The 15,824-nt window shown below is 36.5% G+C and overlaps 1 protein-coding gene across 2 annotated transcripts in view; it reads right to left on the bottom strand.

Moving 5' to 3' along the window:
• The window catches only part of LOC124156428 (citron rho-interacting kinase), an 80,655-nt gene that overhangs the window by 31,215 nt on the left and 33,616 nt on the right, over positions 1 to 15,824 (bottom strand). For both annotated transcript variants that reach the window (XM_046530981.1, XM_046530980.1), the window contains exons 22-33: positions 14,316 to 14,552; positions 11,248 to 11,564; positions 9,827 to 9,941; positions 9,336 to 9,450; positions 8,880 to 9,040; positions 7,257 to 7,473; positions 4,937 to 5,176; positions 4,691 to 4,841; positions 3,695 to 3,896; positions 2,004 to 2,158; positions 1,095 to 1,307; positions 821 to 976 (exon numbers count right to left, since the gene is read on the bottom strand). In XM_046530981.1, coding sequence (XP_046386937.1) covers positions 821 to 976; positions 1,095 to 1,307; positions 2,004 to 2,158; positions 3,695 to 3,896; positions 4,691 to 4,841; positions 4,937 to 5,176; positions 7,257 to 7,473; positions 8,880 to 9,040; positions 9,336 to 9,450; positions 9,827 to 9,941; positions 11,248 to 11,564; positions 14,316 to 14,552 — 2,279 coding nt within the window. The remainder of the gene's footprint in view (positions 1 to 820; positions 977 to 1,094; positions 1,308 to 2,003; positions 2,159 to 3,694; positions 3,897 to 4,690; positions 4,842 to 4,936; positions 5,177 to 7,256; positions 7,474 to 8,879; positions 9,041 to 9,335; positions 9,451 to 9,826; positions 9,942 to 11,247; positions 11,565 to 14,315; positions 14,553 to 15,824) is intronic.

Genomic DNA, 15,824 nt, shown 5'->3' with positions numbered 1-15,824 from the left:
CATAAATAAATTTTTGATCCTAATGTTTTAAAAAATGTACAAATATTGTAAAAATGGCTGGATTTTTCAGTAGGGCTTTAAATTTAGCAGCCGGCACTCAAAGTGTTAAACATTGATGCAATTAAAATTCATGAATATTTTTGAATCCATAAAAATATAATCTGGAGTTTTTTTCTTTTTTAATAAGAATAATTTCTTTTTACCATTAGTTAGCCTTGGGTACTGATAGCACATCATTATATAAAACAAGAAATATTTTCACTACCTTAAATACATAATGAAAATTGAGGGACAATACAAATACATATATGCCTAATTTAATTTGGGCTACCACATACCCAAAAGTTCTATTACATGGCCAGCTTAGGGCCAAATAGGTGTACATATTGGGCAACATTTTGCACCAATCAGAGATTAAACTAAAAACATCAAATAAGAAAACACTAGATTCAAAGTCAGTGAGATAACAAGGAACATAAAAAGATATTAGTAAATTTGAGTTTGAAATTTTTTTCCAAACAAACCAAGGAAAAGAATGAGAATGTTAAGCATTATTACTTGTTGTCACTATGTTTTCAAATTTTAAGGAATGGCCAATATAATAAATCAGGGTCCTTTCTATATGGATCACAATCGACTACAATATACTTTTTACACATTTATTATGAAGACCGATGCTTAAGTTTGAAAACTGTTTGTCTAAATGCAATGAGCACAAATATAATAAAAATTTCTTGATGAACGTAAATCAGAATACTCCTACATGCAAGACATAATAATTTGAACTAAAAAAATTGCAACAAGTGGTACACAAACTTACCTAATAAATGAGGATTGGGAAATTCCAGTAATGTCTGTTCGGGATAAATGACAGACTGGGGATCACTTCTATTGGCAATAGTGAATGACTTGTGAGTTATTTTTAATATTTCCACCATTGCAAAATGGAAGATAAATAGGTATGGCTTCTGGAATGCTATAATGGGTAAAAAAACAAAAACCAAAGAATTATTAACAGTTCACAAAAAGGCCTCACAGGGTAAAACAATGGCACAATACCTAAACCATTTTTGAGCTGTTTCATCATTACTTACCAAAAGCAAATGATATATGGCTCCACTTCACATCGGCCTCCCTTGTCCTTCGACCATATGGATCCACAAACACAGCAAACTCATGAAAACAGAGAAGGAACTCGGGACTTGTAGGAGAGTTTGATATATCCAGTACCGCCACAGGAAAACTATTCAATTGATGAGTTCCAATCACTGCATATGCCAAGGATGTGTCAGATGCATCAAGAAACTCTAGAAGAGAAAAATCATAGCAGTCAAACAAACCTACAATTCCATTAACTTGAATTGAAATTCCAAGGGACACAAAAACTGATGTCAATATTAAAGCTAAGAGATATCCTCATCAACCGAAAAGCACATTTTGCATTGTTCATAACTATTAGTGCTTGTAATACAATAACGAGAAATGGACCAATTCACATGAAACACTCAAAAGACTTTAATTTTTTTACAACCCAGTAAAAATTACAGCTATGCTCCAGCGTTAGAAGAAGAGGGCCCCCGGAGGGCGATAGTAAGATGATTGATACTGGAACTTACAAAGATATCAATTGGCATAACTTAAAAAAAATGTGCATAATAGAAAGCCATGTGCATAATTTTTCTGGCCTTGGGAAATATTTATTTATTCCATTTGTGATAAAGGAGTATTAAAAATTAGGTTATAATCAAAACACTACAAATATAACACTAAAAATTTATTAATATGGATGTATTCAGGTAGAGAAATGGGGTCCTATCATCCAATTGAAGTGGCTTGCAGAGTAAAGAGGGCAATATGTTGGGCTAAGCCTGAGCTTACGTATTCAAAACCCTCTCATAATATAAATTCATGTAAACCAACTTGAAGCAAAAAGCTACCATAACTCATACATAATATATCCTTATAGACTCCCCATAAAATCATTTAATTCATGGTGTACTCACCTTCGACAGAATAATCTTTAAGGTCCACTTCAAAAAATTTGTCACAGCCAACAATCACAGAATGAGGAGCAAAATGAAGACAGCTACATGGCTCCGCAGTCTCTAACATTTTGCATACAACAAACTCACTTGATTCTGTATTCCATTTCATGATACTGGAAAAAATCAATAGAATTAAAATTAGGAAATGCTTCAAAGATATAAAAAAAAATTACCACCATTAAATAAGTTGTCCCCGTGGTCAACAATACTGAAGAAATAAATTCAGCAAAAAAAGAAAGAAACCCAAGTTTGAGGAGCTATATCGTCCAAAGTAAGAAACTGATCTCAATGCAACACAAAGAATCACAGAGTCCCCTTACTTCTTCCTTGGATCATAAACTTGAAAAATACTCTTCCTTTAAGTACTCAACTTTTAGAACAGGAGAGCTGAGGCAAAATAGACCAATCAGAGCCTACCTGTCCTGAATCCTTTCTATGTAAACCAGAGAATTTTCTAGCTTTTCTACTGGTCTGAAGATAATCGCAGTTTATACCCTCGCAACATCGGAAGATATCCACCCTTGAACATGTGGGGAGACCTGAGATTTCCTCCTGTCCAATATTAGTTTATATTCATTTATACTTTTAGTGCTGGATATCAATATTTCTTTGCCTAGTGAGTGAGGCCTAAAAAAAGGAAAAGAAAAAGTTTCCCAGAGCCTTTTGCATACGCCATAATGAGCATTGTCACGCATAGTACTATGGCAGATTAAGTATCGTGAACAATTTGTCACTGCTGAGTTGGAGACAAGGTCTATTCTTCTCCCTTTCCCACTGTCAACCTACCACCGTAACCAACGATTTGATTGCCGGGTTTTTCTCTTTAATAGGAAAATCCTCCAAAATCGTTGGCACATTAATGGCTGATGGCGGGTTTCGTTAGTAAGTTCCTTTCCGCTTCTATAGCAGTCCGGCATTTTACCCTGTCCCTTTCCTTCCAGCCCTATCCCTACCCCAGAGGCGTAGTCGGGCTCCTATCGCGGTGGCGCCTCTTTCCTTGTTCCTTCCCATCCAAATCCCTCCCCAGGAGCGTGGGCGCATAAGTCTCTGACATGGTTCCCGGCCCCGGTATGTTGTATCCTTAAGAGGACCCAACTTGGAGTCCTGATCTCTTTGTCAATCTACCATTAGTCATAGCAAACAATGCACATAATTAACATGATGATACAGTAATTCCAAAAGATAAATCCTTATTTACTCTTAAAATAAATATAATGACAAACAATAATGGCCACGCTAACAATATTAGACCCAAATTTTCTCGGTACTTCAATTTCTTACATTCTTTAGGACACAGCAGTACCTGTCGTCAACTGAGCAATTGATTTCGAAGTTTGCATAAATTTGTATTATTTACAACTTCTTTAACTTATTACCATAAACAATTTTTCCTCCAACAGGTATGGATTTAGCATCCTTGTAGCAAAATTGCAGGTAGAATGAACAGAAACTATGGGATTACCAAACACTATGGTCAGTCAACTTGATTTTACATGAATAAAAACCGGTACATTTTCGAGAAAAAATTAAGTACAAGAAATACCCCCGGGCATATAGAGCTCCTACAACTCGTATTCATTTTTCTTTCTACCGACAGTAAAACAAATCCTGATACTGATGATAATTTGATTCAGTAGGATGAGACTTACGCAATTTTATCAGAAGAAGCGGCACATAAAACTGCAGGTGCAGAATGGTCATGGGGATTAGTAGCCCGAGCAGCAAATAAATGGCAAGAATCCAAGGCTACTTCCACAGCTCTGGCACTTATGGAGGGACGAGAACATTCTGCAGCTTCAACAGCAATTTGAAGCTGACGGAGGTCAACCTTCATTAGTAGTCGTGCTTCTCCTATGGGAAAAATAAGACAATGGAGGAAAATTATTTTTATGGCAGACTTTTTGACAGATTCAGGCTATATACAGAAAAATAATATAGTTTTCCAAAACTTGATCGCAGGTTGTTGACTTATCAGATCCACTAACACTTGCTGGCAAAAATAAAATATGTTAATGCCCTTCACTACCAAGCAACAAAAAATATTACATAAAGATAAGTCTCTTTTGGGTAATACACCGCGTGGGTCCATTGTGCGCGTGGGCGGTGTATTACCCGAAAGAGACGTATCTTCATACTCATCAACCCGCGGAAGCCTGCATAAGGAATATTACACAAAACATACCTAAATACATTATACTGAATATTACATAAGTTAAAAGCTACAGTGGTAAAAAATATGATGAATAGAAGTAAATAATTGAAAGCACTGACCTCTTTTTTATTTAACATCAAAATGGATAGAACAAAACGTTTCATTCACTAATTTACTTCAATATAATATTGGAAGTTATCAAACAAAGAATATCCACCAAAATTATAGAATGAAAGTTAACCTTTTAGTTCTCAAATGGCCAAAAATGTTCCTTTTCAAATCTTTAAAAATACAAAGTATGTAGTTCAAACATTGGAAACCAATTTCAGTCCACCACTTTTCCATAACCATTAATGACAATCCCTTGGGATCAGAGTTAATATTCTTACATGAACTGATTATTATTAATGTTAAGTGTTTTAGATGATTACTAAACCACATCACTTGAGAACAGTAATTTAGAAGAATTAATTCAAACAAAAAACATGCCTACCTGCAATCATTACTGCAATACCCAACTCGTTAAGGACTGCAATCTGATAAACACAAGTAACTCCAGAAATTTTCACAGGACGACTTTTAACTGCTTTACTATCTGATAGTCGCAGAGAAAACAGTCCCTCCTCAGCACCAAGAAGAAGAAGCTGAAATAAAATAATAGAAAATAAAAAATAAAAGTTTCCCAAACTGAAAACGACACAAAAACGGACTATAGAAAAAATAACATCAAGCCACTCACGTCCTTGTTTGTTTGAAGACAACAGTTGAGACTAAGGAACTTGTCACCACAGAGTTGTGTAACAACTTCCCCTTGATAGTGATGCAGAGAGGATTTTGTTCCTTGAGGATTTGAAGCCCGGAGAGCAGCAACAGCAGACTCCAATGCAGTAACCCAGGCCTGCTTTTCAGGGAAACTAAGAGCCATTATCAACAGACTGCTTCCACCAGGCCAGCATGTTGTTCCAGAACTTATTTCCACCTGTAAAATTAGAATCATGTGCTCAGGTCGAGTAACTGTGAAAAATTGCATCAGCGAGTTTTCATGAAAACAGGTTTAGTAATATACACTATAAAACTGGCCTAATTTAAGAGCCCTAAGAGTTCACCTCTCAATTCTTATCATGCATACTTATATGAAGCAAAGTTAGAAGCTAAAACTAAGCCTAATAAAAATCAAATGGCAATGCAGCCTTTGTACCCTTGGAGAGATTTGATCCTTCACTAAAATATTTTGGATAGTCATACAGATAGGATATATAACTATAGAATATTCATTCGTGAGTTTTAAGCATAAGATGAGGGAACCGCAGGGCTTAGTGGGGAAAGCATTTGACTGCTGACCAGAGTCCCAAGCTTAAGACCCACAAGAAGCCTCTGGAAACTCCAAACACACTCGTGATTCAAGGTGGAACGGGAAAACTGCCCTCACCAGTGTGAACTTGTGAAATTCACAACATTGTGATTTACTGCAGGATGATTAACCTTAATCTACCCACACCAACCTCCGAAGTCACTAAAATCACTAAGTGGAGAATCATATTAATATATAGCAATTTTCAAAAAGCCAATTCATGTAGACTTTCTAAGGACAGTAAACCCTTTTATGAATTAAATGGTAATTTGGGGTGCAGTCAACTTGCTCTGATCTACCTTAGAATTCCACCATTTTAATACATAGACTGAACAAAATTTAAACAAAAGAAATCACATAAAAAATCTGCCTAACATTTAATTGAACTTTTTCCTACTTGTAACAATTCTTATGCTCACTCAATCATATTTTGATTGTTCTTCCAGTTCAACCTATGCAACTGATGTTACAATCTATACACTGAAAATCAGAGGAAAGTAAAATCAAACTTCACAAAAGACTTCTTAGACAGAAACCATATGAGCGATTTCAGGTTGGACATCCTCCACCCATTGAGAAACAGGAGATGACTCAACATCCTCGAAATTCTGCTGGTAATAAAGGGTACCATGAACAATGTGCTACAGGCCAACGAGCAAGTCCTTAACTTCCACACAAACCTTTTTCAGATTGCCAAAATGAACTTTTTACAGGGAAATACTGAATGCCCTCTGACTTCCCCATTTCCCCTACATCCACACCTAAAATTCTTCCTGTGAATAAACACTCAATGTGCCATTTCCAATTTCCCGGTTAAATAAATTATATTATAACCTATTAATAATTACATAATTATAATAATATTAAATTCTTATACCTTGATAACTTTGTCTATTCCACATACTTTATTTGGTGCACATTTACTGGTTTCAACACTCGCATATCATTTTCTATTGGAAATACACAGAATAAGGGGAATAATAGAGGTATTTCCTCCAGAAAGTGACATGTTAAGTTTTGAAACTGGTTGAGGAGTACCAAATTAAGTGTGTGGAATGGAAAAAGTGTGTACTCGGCATATTTATTTAACCATGAGTAAATTTCACCAAGTAAGCTCGCGCACAATAGAAGATAAAAAATTTACAAGCAAACATTATCTATGTGCAACCCGAAACAGTCCCCTCTCCATCAATAGCCCAAAAACATGAACAACCATTGACTATTGTAACGAAGTTTCCAGTAAAACATGTGCCCTCAAAAATCCTCCCCCTTTTTCCTTCTACACTATCACTACCCTAACTCCTTTGCAGCCCTTCCTGCCCCGTCCCTTGTCCCGACCCCCTCCTGCTCAGAAATCAATCCAACCTGGACAATCCCTTTACCGAGCCTATAACCACTACTTTCCCCCTCTTCCTATTTCCATACCTCATCCCACCTCACTACTCCCAATTTCTTCTGCTACCACCCAATATGGCATAAATTAAGAGGTATTCATGCAAAATGTCACCAGCTATGCAACTAAGCTTTGAAACACAGGTCGTGCCTATTAAAATTTCAGAGTTACTTGTATTTACCTCACAAAGAGTTACTTGTATTTACCATGATGGAAAGGCTTCACATAGTTAAGCCATAACTTATCAGTTATAATTGATATGCATTATATACAGAGGAATATTAGAATTCAGAATCATACTGAAATGATCATTACCTTTAGAATGTAAGGAATATCACTTTTTGCAGTGTTTACTACTTCTGACAATGGAACAGCGCCGAGGACTGTGGCCACTTCGCCATCAGGAGTACAAAGTTCCAGACTCTGGACTGGAGAGAGATTTTCGTGGGAGGGTTGGTGGTCATAAACTTTCAACACTTTCCCTTGATCCTCTAGCCGGAGATACTTTTTCTCCCAGCATGCCTTCCCTCTCCTATGAAATATTTATAAAAAAGCATTTATAAAATATAATTTACAAAAACAATTACTACATACTAGGGATGTGCGAGAAGTACTTTTTGATCTTGAGTCCAGTATCAAGTTGAGCTGAAAACTAATTGCGAGTATTGAGTCGAGTGTGGTAATCGTGAACCAGGCAATTCATCATTGCAACCTCCAACATATTCTCATTTTTCCAATTCACTTGTGCATTTTTTATTCTGAATGCTTAGCTTGATCTAAAAGGGAAAAGATAATGAGGAACGTTGACGGTAATTGAGTCAAAATTAGGAGAAGAATGAAAATTAATGGGTCTTAAACATTTCAATAAGCACAATGGAAAATAATATACCTCTAGTATGATGTCATCAATTTAATTAATGTATGCCTCCAAACTGGTCAGAAGAGTCCTCAGTAATGGCATTTATAGAATTGCAATAAAGATAATATAGACATAAAAAATCATAAAATATTTAGTCCTTTCAAATTCACATGCAGAAAAACTAATTGTTCTTCATGCTCAAGAAGCAGGTTTGACATCTCAATGTTACAGTATTATTTCCTGCAGAAAATTGTCTTTCGAAACATACCTATGTGGCTGAACAAGTAATTTTTTTCCTAAGTTGCAAGGTTTGAGAACCTTGAGTATTTTTATCTATATTTATACCTACAATTTTTATGGATCTTGAATCCTAATGACATTTTAAGTGGGCGAACGAAATAAACTATAGAACTTAGCTTTAGCTTTACAGACAATTTTTTTTTCATTATTTCTTAATAATCAACCAAAGTAACCCCTTTTTTGTTAGTTCAAGAAGGAAACTAAACACAACAAAGGAATAAATGAAAATCAACATCAGACATATGTACTTAGTAAACAAAAAGGCTGAAACATGGCATTGTCCACAAAAACCTAAAAGTTGCTTTTCCATAGAAATTCCAACAATTTTTACGCATTCTCTCGGAGTTTGAGTAAAGAAAGTATGGTAGGGGATAAGGTGAAGTGTCACATTAGAAAGTATGCGTGATGCAGCGGTCCACTCAGATTACTCTGCCAGGTCGGAAGACAGTCGGCCACTGCAGCTTGCAAAAAGGTATTCAGCACCCACGAGGACAACTATAGGGATGACAGCTACCTATACAAAAGCTGAAACTCCTAGGCTAAGGCATTAGAACGATTTACCGACTTTAGAAACGATATTATTACATTAGCTTCATGATAGCACCTCCTGTCGGCAGATTTCTAAACTCACTGACCTCGACAGCTCTGTAACCAAAACTACTCCACTCGACATTCTTAATACTACTCGAAGCACTAGTCGAGTACCAACTACTCGGCTCGAATTTTCGAGTACTTGCACATCCCTACTACATACTCGATAAATAAGTCAATCAACTTACTTCAACAGCTTGACCCAACTTTCCATCTTTGGGTAAGGGCCAGATTGATTCATCCCCTTCTTGGAATCCTCTCCATTTTGCAAACCATTCTTCCAAGTTTCAGAGAAGTGGCGAACAAACTGAGTCGGAAGTCCACAAGTATTTGGCAGAAGTAGAGAGCACTGAAGAGGATATTATGTTGCAATTATTTGATCAGTATAATGTGTATTCCATAAATTGCTGGCATTGTCATTTAGCCATAAGCCACGGACACACAGATGACAACATGATTCAGTTGGACTTTAATTTTCTTGAAAACCCATGCAAAATGAGTGAGGCAATTTTTTAGTAACTACAAATTAGGAAAAAATTTAATTTCTGAATTGCTGATGGCAATATAATAGTTTAAAGATGTTGACAGCTATGGCTTGCTCTCACATCCAAACATGCAAGTCAAGAAACAGAAATGCTACCAACCTTAGGATGAGCTATCATTGAGCACTCTTCACAAATCGCAGCGTATCTTCCAAAATGAACACTGTCCAAACAAGCAGCACACTTGGCAGGTCGCATGTTCATTTTCATTTCAAACCTAAGACATGCAACAAGAAAGGAAAATACTTAACGTAGATCCAAAGAATTACATTAATACATTAAATGCCGACCAAATTTATGCAAATACATATTCCTCATACAACACAGGAGACAAGCGTTGCAGTTTAAAGGAATAGTGTCAGAATGCAAAACGCTAAATTAAGCAATCACTGAGTAAAGTTACAGCCAAGTACCACAAATAAACAGCGATTGTTTACAGTGTACCCTAGGTAAATTACATGAAGCCCGATTGCATATATCTATGGTCAAAACATTGCAACAGGACCTAACAAGGAATTTAAGAAATTCAAAGAAGAGAAACTGGACAAAACAGTTAATACATTGATTAATTCTTATATTTAAAAAATTGTTACCTGTGAGGGATTTTATGATGCATTCTCTGAAGTGAGGGCTTCCTAGATGGAGTTTGTGGAGCACATGGGGACTGCACCAACTGTGATATTACTTGATCACTGCCTTGGGACATTGCTAAGGAAAAATATAAAACAAAATACATATAATACTATGCAAACACAAAAAAAAATATTAAAACAAAAAATAACAACAAATTGATGCTAAAAAGTTTAATTGTTTACATTTGAAAATAAAAAGGGTATGCACAATAACGCCAATGAATACATTTTTTTATTTCAAGTGTTACCCACTTGGCTGCATTATTAGATTTTCATGTCTCAACAAGGAATATTAATTTATTCAAATAAAAGAAGTTTTTAAATTAGCATCTTTTTAACACTTTGAATGCCGGCTGCTAAATTTAAAGCCCTACTGAAAAATCCAGCCATTTTTTACTATATTCGTACATTTTTTAAAACATTAGCATCAAAAATATATTTATATCGATGTTCATTTCAATAAAAATGGACTTTGCTCTTCTTATGAATGATTTGAATAACATTTATTGCTAATTTATAAATATATACTTTAACAATGAAAACCTACTGTTTTTGAAAAATAAAAAAGTTGCAACATATGAGGTACCGCCATAGCATAGATAATATGTAATTTTTTTCATACGCTCAATTTGAACTATTTAAAGCATGGAAATCATAAAAAAGCATTGTTCCAAACAAAGATTTATAAATCCTGGATGACAAAAAGGGTCAATGCACCCTCAACGAACGGTCCATTGGCCCAAAGAATTTTCACACTAAGTGGCCCAAGATGAGGATGCCGGTAGCTACAGAAGACTATTCGTCCTCAAGACATAAATTGAACTCTTTTTTCATCGAGCAGTTGATTTTTGAAAAAGCAGAACCCCTAAGCAGTAAACTGGAAAAGTACCACGGGCAAAATATTACGGCTTCACGCATACAAAGCCAATTAAATGGAAAGACGTGATATTACCTCCATGGCAATCCTCAGAAGGATTAGCAGGACGTAATATTACGTCCATGTCACGCAAAGTGTTAAATTAAAAAGGACATTAATTAAGAGGACATCACTTAAGCTCAACAAGTCATACATGGTCTTTTTTATGATGCATGACTTTTGGAAACTTAGCAATCATCTTAATATTTTCAAGGTGTAAAAAATAGACTCCTATCAATATTTACCCATGTTTCAAATATAGAAAAGTACATCATCTATTACCTCTATAAAATTTAGGGTTGAAACAAGTATGTTACATAAAAAAAACCTATTGAGCTTGATTGATGCATATTTTCTGTTAGTGAATATCCAAATTTGGTTGAGATTTTAGAACTAATGAAATGAAACTGAACCATTTTGTCAAAAATGCTACGTAAAAAAATATTATGGAAGTTTAAAGACGTACTCTCATGAAGTGAAGCAAGCTCTGTCTTTGCTCTCATGAAGTCATCCATAAGACGTTTATTTTTGGCTTTCTCCATGGATAACTTGGCTTCTAGCTCCCGCAAGCGTACTTGCGGACTTGGTCCTGGCATGCCAGTGCTTGAATTTGAACTGCTCCCAAACAGTCGATCAGAGAGGGTTTTCTTTTTCTTCCCTTGAGCCATCGACTGCAGATAATCAATCAATTTGGTCTGCTGCTGAATGGTTGCTTCCATCTTTACTTCTCTCTGCTTGTATAGAGCTCGCAATTCTCCCATATCTGAACCACACTCATCCACTCTGTAAAAGCATAGAAACACATACCAAAAGCTAGAAAAATGAACATAAAAATATTTTCTTGCCGTGAATAATAACAATTGTCCGTCCCAAAAACTGCACCTTATTAATAGGAAGTCGGATAAAAAATTGTTAGTGGTATGATGAAATGCTGATAGTACCAAAGAAACTGGGTAGCGAGGTAGACTACTGCCTGTAAAAAAAATAAAGACACCCGAGTTTGAAGATCTCTATCGTCTCAAGGAAACAATCAATTTCAAGTTGAATTAAAACTTTTGGGCTATGTTGCCGCGTCAGATTTTGGGTGGCCCCAACGTTTCCCAACCGATGCTGGTCGCTTTCTCAAGGGAAACAGGTTCCTTGAGAAAGCGACCAGCATCGGTCGGGAAACGTTGGGGCCACCCAAAATCTGACGCGGCGACATAGCCCAAAAGTTTTAATTCAACATGACGAGCACCCGCGAAGGTTTTAACGAAGAATCAATTTCAAATCTTTTGCAATAGACTCTACTTCTACGTTGTATCGTTTACTTCAGCTCCATTGCTTTTCCTGAACTTAATTTTTACTCCAAAAAGTACCCGCTTTTTTCGCGTAAAATGAAGTTGCCCAACTTAGTGGTTGCCATCGACTCAGCAGTGGGCGCCTTAAAATGAACGACACGTGGAGAAAAAGTATTTGTATTGCTCCCCTAAGGTAAAGTTGGGGATGTTACGCGTAATAAATAGAACCCGTGCACTAACCTCCTTATCACACATATCGTGAATTCGCATTTGGAGAACTTCGGCCTTCCCAACACACGAAGGCTTTATTCAGCGCCATATGATGGTCACTACTTGAATTCTCCTTACCACAATCCTTTTGTTTAGCGGCGACTCTTTTCACAGTGATTTACTATTATAATGCATTGTCCATGCTTTTGTCAAGCTGATACCAAAGTAATCAGCCAAAGTTTTGGGATAAAGTTTATCCATACCTTTTTCAGCTTTGCAGCGAAAAAAGCGAATGGCACTCAAAACCATAAGGTCATCCAGCTCCGAAAAACGCATTCTTGAACCCGTAATGCACCGAAGGAACCTGCACTAACAAGAGTCTAATCGTCTAATCGCGCCCAAACAGTCGTTTTGATGCAACTAGTGGATGTTTCATAAACTCCCAGGGTACTGTGCGTCACGATGTGGCAACTGCGCAGGAGTACGAGAGAGACTTTCCTGCTGCTTTGTTAAGGCCTGCCTCGTCAGGCAGAGGAAAGGCGACAACCAGAGATGACAACAAAAATTAACATCAAACGATATTAAACATACTGCTGACATTCAACGTGTATTATCTATGTACCTCCATCCAGTTGTTCTCGGAAAGATCATAAATTCAAAATTACCAAGTTGAAAAAACAGAAAACAGATATTTTGAAAAAATCCTTCCCACAAAGAGGAATGAGGAATGGAACGACCTACCTGAAGTTATATTTAAGATCTTCCTCGCAAATGCAAAAATTTTTAGGAATAAGTGTTCATCATTTATTGGTTAATTACACAGTGCTTTATCAGAGAGTGTGTGAAATGGGGTTAATTGGATCAATGTTCATTTGTTAGTTGCATGATATTGGAATTAATGTATTTTATGGAGTGTTTGGAATTGGGTTATTGGGGTTATAGTTTAATTGTTAGTTGTAAGATGTATTTAAATCTAATGCTGCCACCAGACAATGGCCTACTTGCAGCAATATGTAATAATAATAACAATAATAATTCGGCATATCATGTTTAAGCAAGTTAGATGTTTCGTCTCCATTCTCTCTGTTCTCAGTCTGTGCTGTCTTGGTTCCGGCAAAAGTTAAGTTACGTTCTGAATATTTCTTTTAACTTAGCAAAATTAACCCAAAGAAAAAAATGAAAGTGGCTTTTTATCATCCATTTATTTTGAGGAAAATTATCTCCTTTACAATTCTAAAGATGTGTATTTTAATATGAAACAAGTGGAATGCATGAACAGAAGAGTATTGATAGCAAAATGACATATATTGGCCAGACGGGGAGGAGTTTTAAAATGAGAATGGATTAACATATATTTAATGTTTTTCTAAATCAGGACAACTCCTCTGGAATTGCAAGATATTTTAATGACAAACACCAATGGTACAATTTAGTTTTACATGCACATAAGTTCGTAATTGTAAATTGCCCCATTGATATAAAATTGTGTAATGATTTCATGGGCATATTTCCATTCTACTCTCACCCCTCCTGCATTTTACCCTCCTTTCAACCCATCGCCAATTTACACCATCATGAATCACTTCCCTCATTCCCATCGTAGCTACAAGAATCCTCAACAGTAAATCTCCCCCTTCCTCATCTACAAAATCCAGTAATCCCTCACCCATTGAAATGTGTATTTATAGGATGTCATCCAAAAATCATATGTACTTTGAAAATGGCATGTGCTGAAACTTACATGGGTCGAAATAAAAGTGTAGAAACAAGACTGAGTGTTATCTATGTTAAATATTAAGAATTTCAACAAATTACAATGGAAACTGTATCTTTTATCCAAAGGGTCCCAGGTTCAAATCCCATGTGAAGCCTCCTAACACCCTAAACAAAAAACTGATAAGGGATGGCCAGTAAAAAGGAGCTAACCCTAATACCCTGAATGTGTGATTTTTGCGTGCTTGTGATTAGTCCAGGATGATCCCTACCAAAACATTTCAAAACCATAACGGGCTGACTCACTACGTGAATGAAAAAATACACATACCTTTTCCTCAGTGCTTGGCAGTTTGAGAATGCTTCTTCCAAGTCGTTCGTCAATTTAAAGTTGGACTCTCTCAAGGAATGTATCTGGGTGAGATAGTTGGTAGACTCTTCCTTAAGATGATTCGCTTCACTCCTCAGCATCTCCTCTCGCCTGCTAGCTGATTTCAACTCCATGTTTACCTCATTCAGATGCTCCTCTAGCTCATTTACTTGCTCAGTCAGTTGTTCTGCCAAACATCTTAAGAAACAAAGGTGTTAAAACACAAATTAGAACAAAAGGCCAAAATGAAACACCTGGGCAGTAATACATACAAAATCTAAATTTTTTTTTCCTCATACCGCCGAATACAGCACATGTTGGCCATTTTACATCGGAGTGCTCCACAAACTTAACAATTACACATGCAAGAACAACCATGTCCTGGATAGGGGCAAACTACCCAGCCAGGACTCGAACTTTTTGTTGGGCAAGCTAGAATTTTAGCCCTCCGCCATTAATGCAACAAATTAAAAGATAATAGGGTGGTTTCCTATTATTGTTTTATTGCCTAAATCGAAAGATTATTACTCCTGGAATACGTATTTCACGCTTTTAGATTTTTACATGACGATATCTATTTTCCGCGATTAAATGAAAAGTGAAAATTTTCAAGCACGCGAAAACGCGACGCGAATGTATTTCTGGGATATTTCTCCGTGTGACGTATTTCTGGTTCCCGCTGCCGCCCTGTGAGGTGACCTTGAGGCGAGTTGAGCGCTGATACGACGCAGGCTGCTAGCGGGTAGCTGAGTACCCTGCTGGCTGGTAGCGCTTGGCTTAAATAAGGATTATTAATACCTTATTAAACCCAGGAAACTTTCCGACCCTAGGCAGTTAAAATAGGTGATTATTAAGATATGTTTCCCTGAGCTCTGCGCCTCAAGCATGCATTGGTGACCTCAGACGATGTATAACTCCTCTCTTCTCGTATAGAAACTAGGTCCCTGTGACGTCACGTGGAGTGGCATGGCATGGGTGCCAATCTGGCCCTTTTCCAATGAGGATAAAAATGGACCATTGCCATTCGTCTAAACCGGTATTTCTAAAATGAAATAATTAGTATATTATGAATACAGTAATGGTGGGTAACGAATCGCAATCAATGCCTTTCGTTTTATTTGATGAAGGAAACTACCCTATTGTACCGGCACTTGTTCTCAGTACATGTGCTAGATTGATGAGAAAAGGTAGTAAGATGAATTTTTCATGAAAATCATATCAATAAATTATTAATGAAGCAGTATAACCATTTTAAATTAATGAAGTTTTGGACTAGAAAACTAAGTTGATAAACTCGATTGTTTCTGGCTTTACTTAGTGAAAATCCATTCTGAACAATAAAAAGTTATGGTAGTTTTTATTGTAGCAAACTAAGTTGAGGTGGAAAAACTTGAGTTTATTCAATTATGTAGTCATGAAGAGGACAAACATGTAAATTCACCTAGGTTTAATGCTGATCAAGAATGTCAC

The sequence above is a fragment of the Ischnura elegans genome, chromosome 3, assembly GCF_921293095.1.
Source record: "Ischnura elegans chromosome 3, ioIscEleg1.1, whole genome shotgun sequence".
NCBI lineage: Eukaryota > Metazoa > Arthropoda > Insecta > Odonata > Coenagrionidae > Ischnura > Ischnura elegans.
This window is presented reverse-complemented; position numbering and strand designations above follow the sequence as displayed.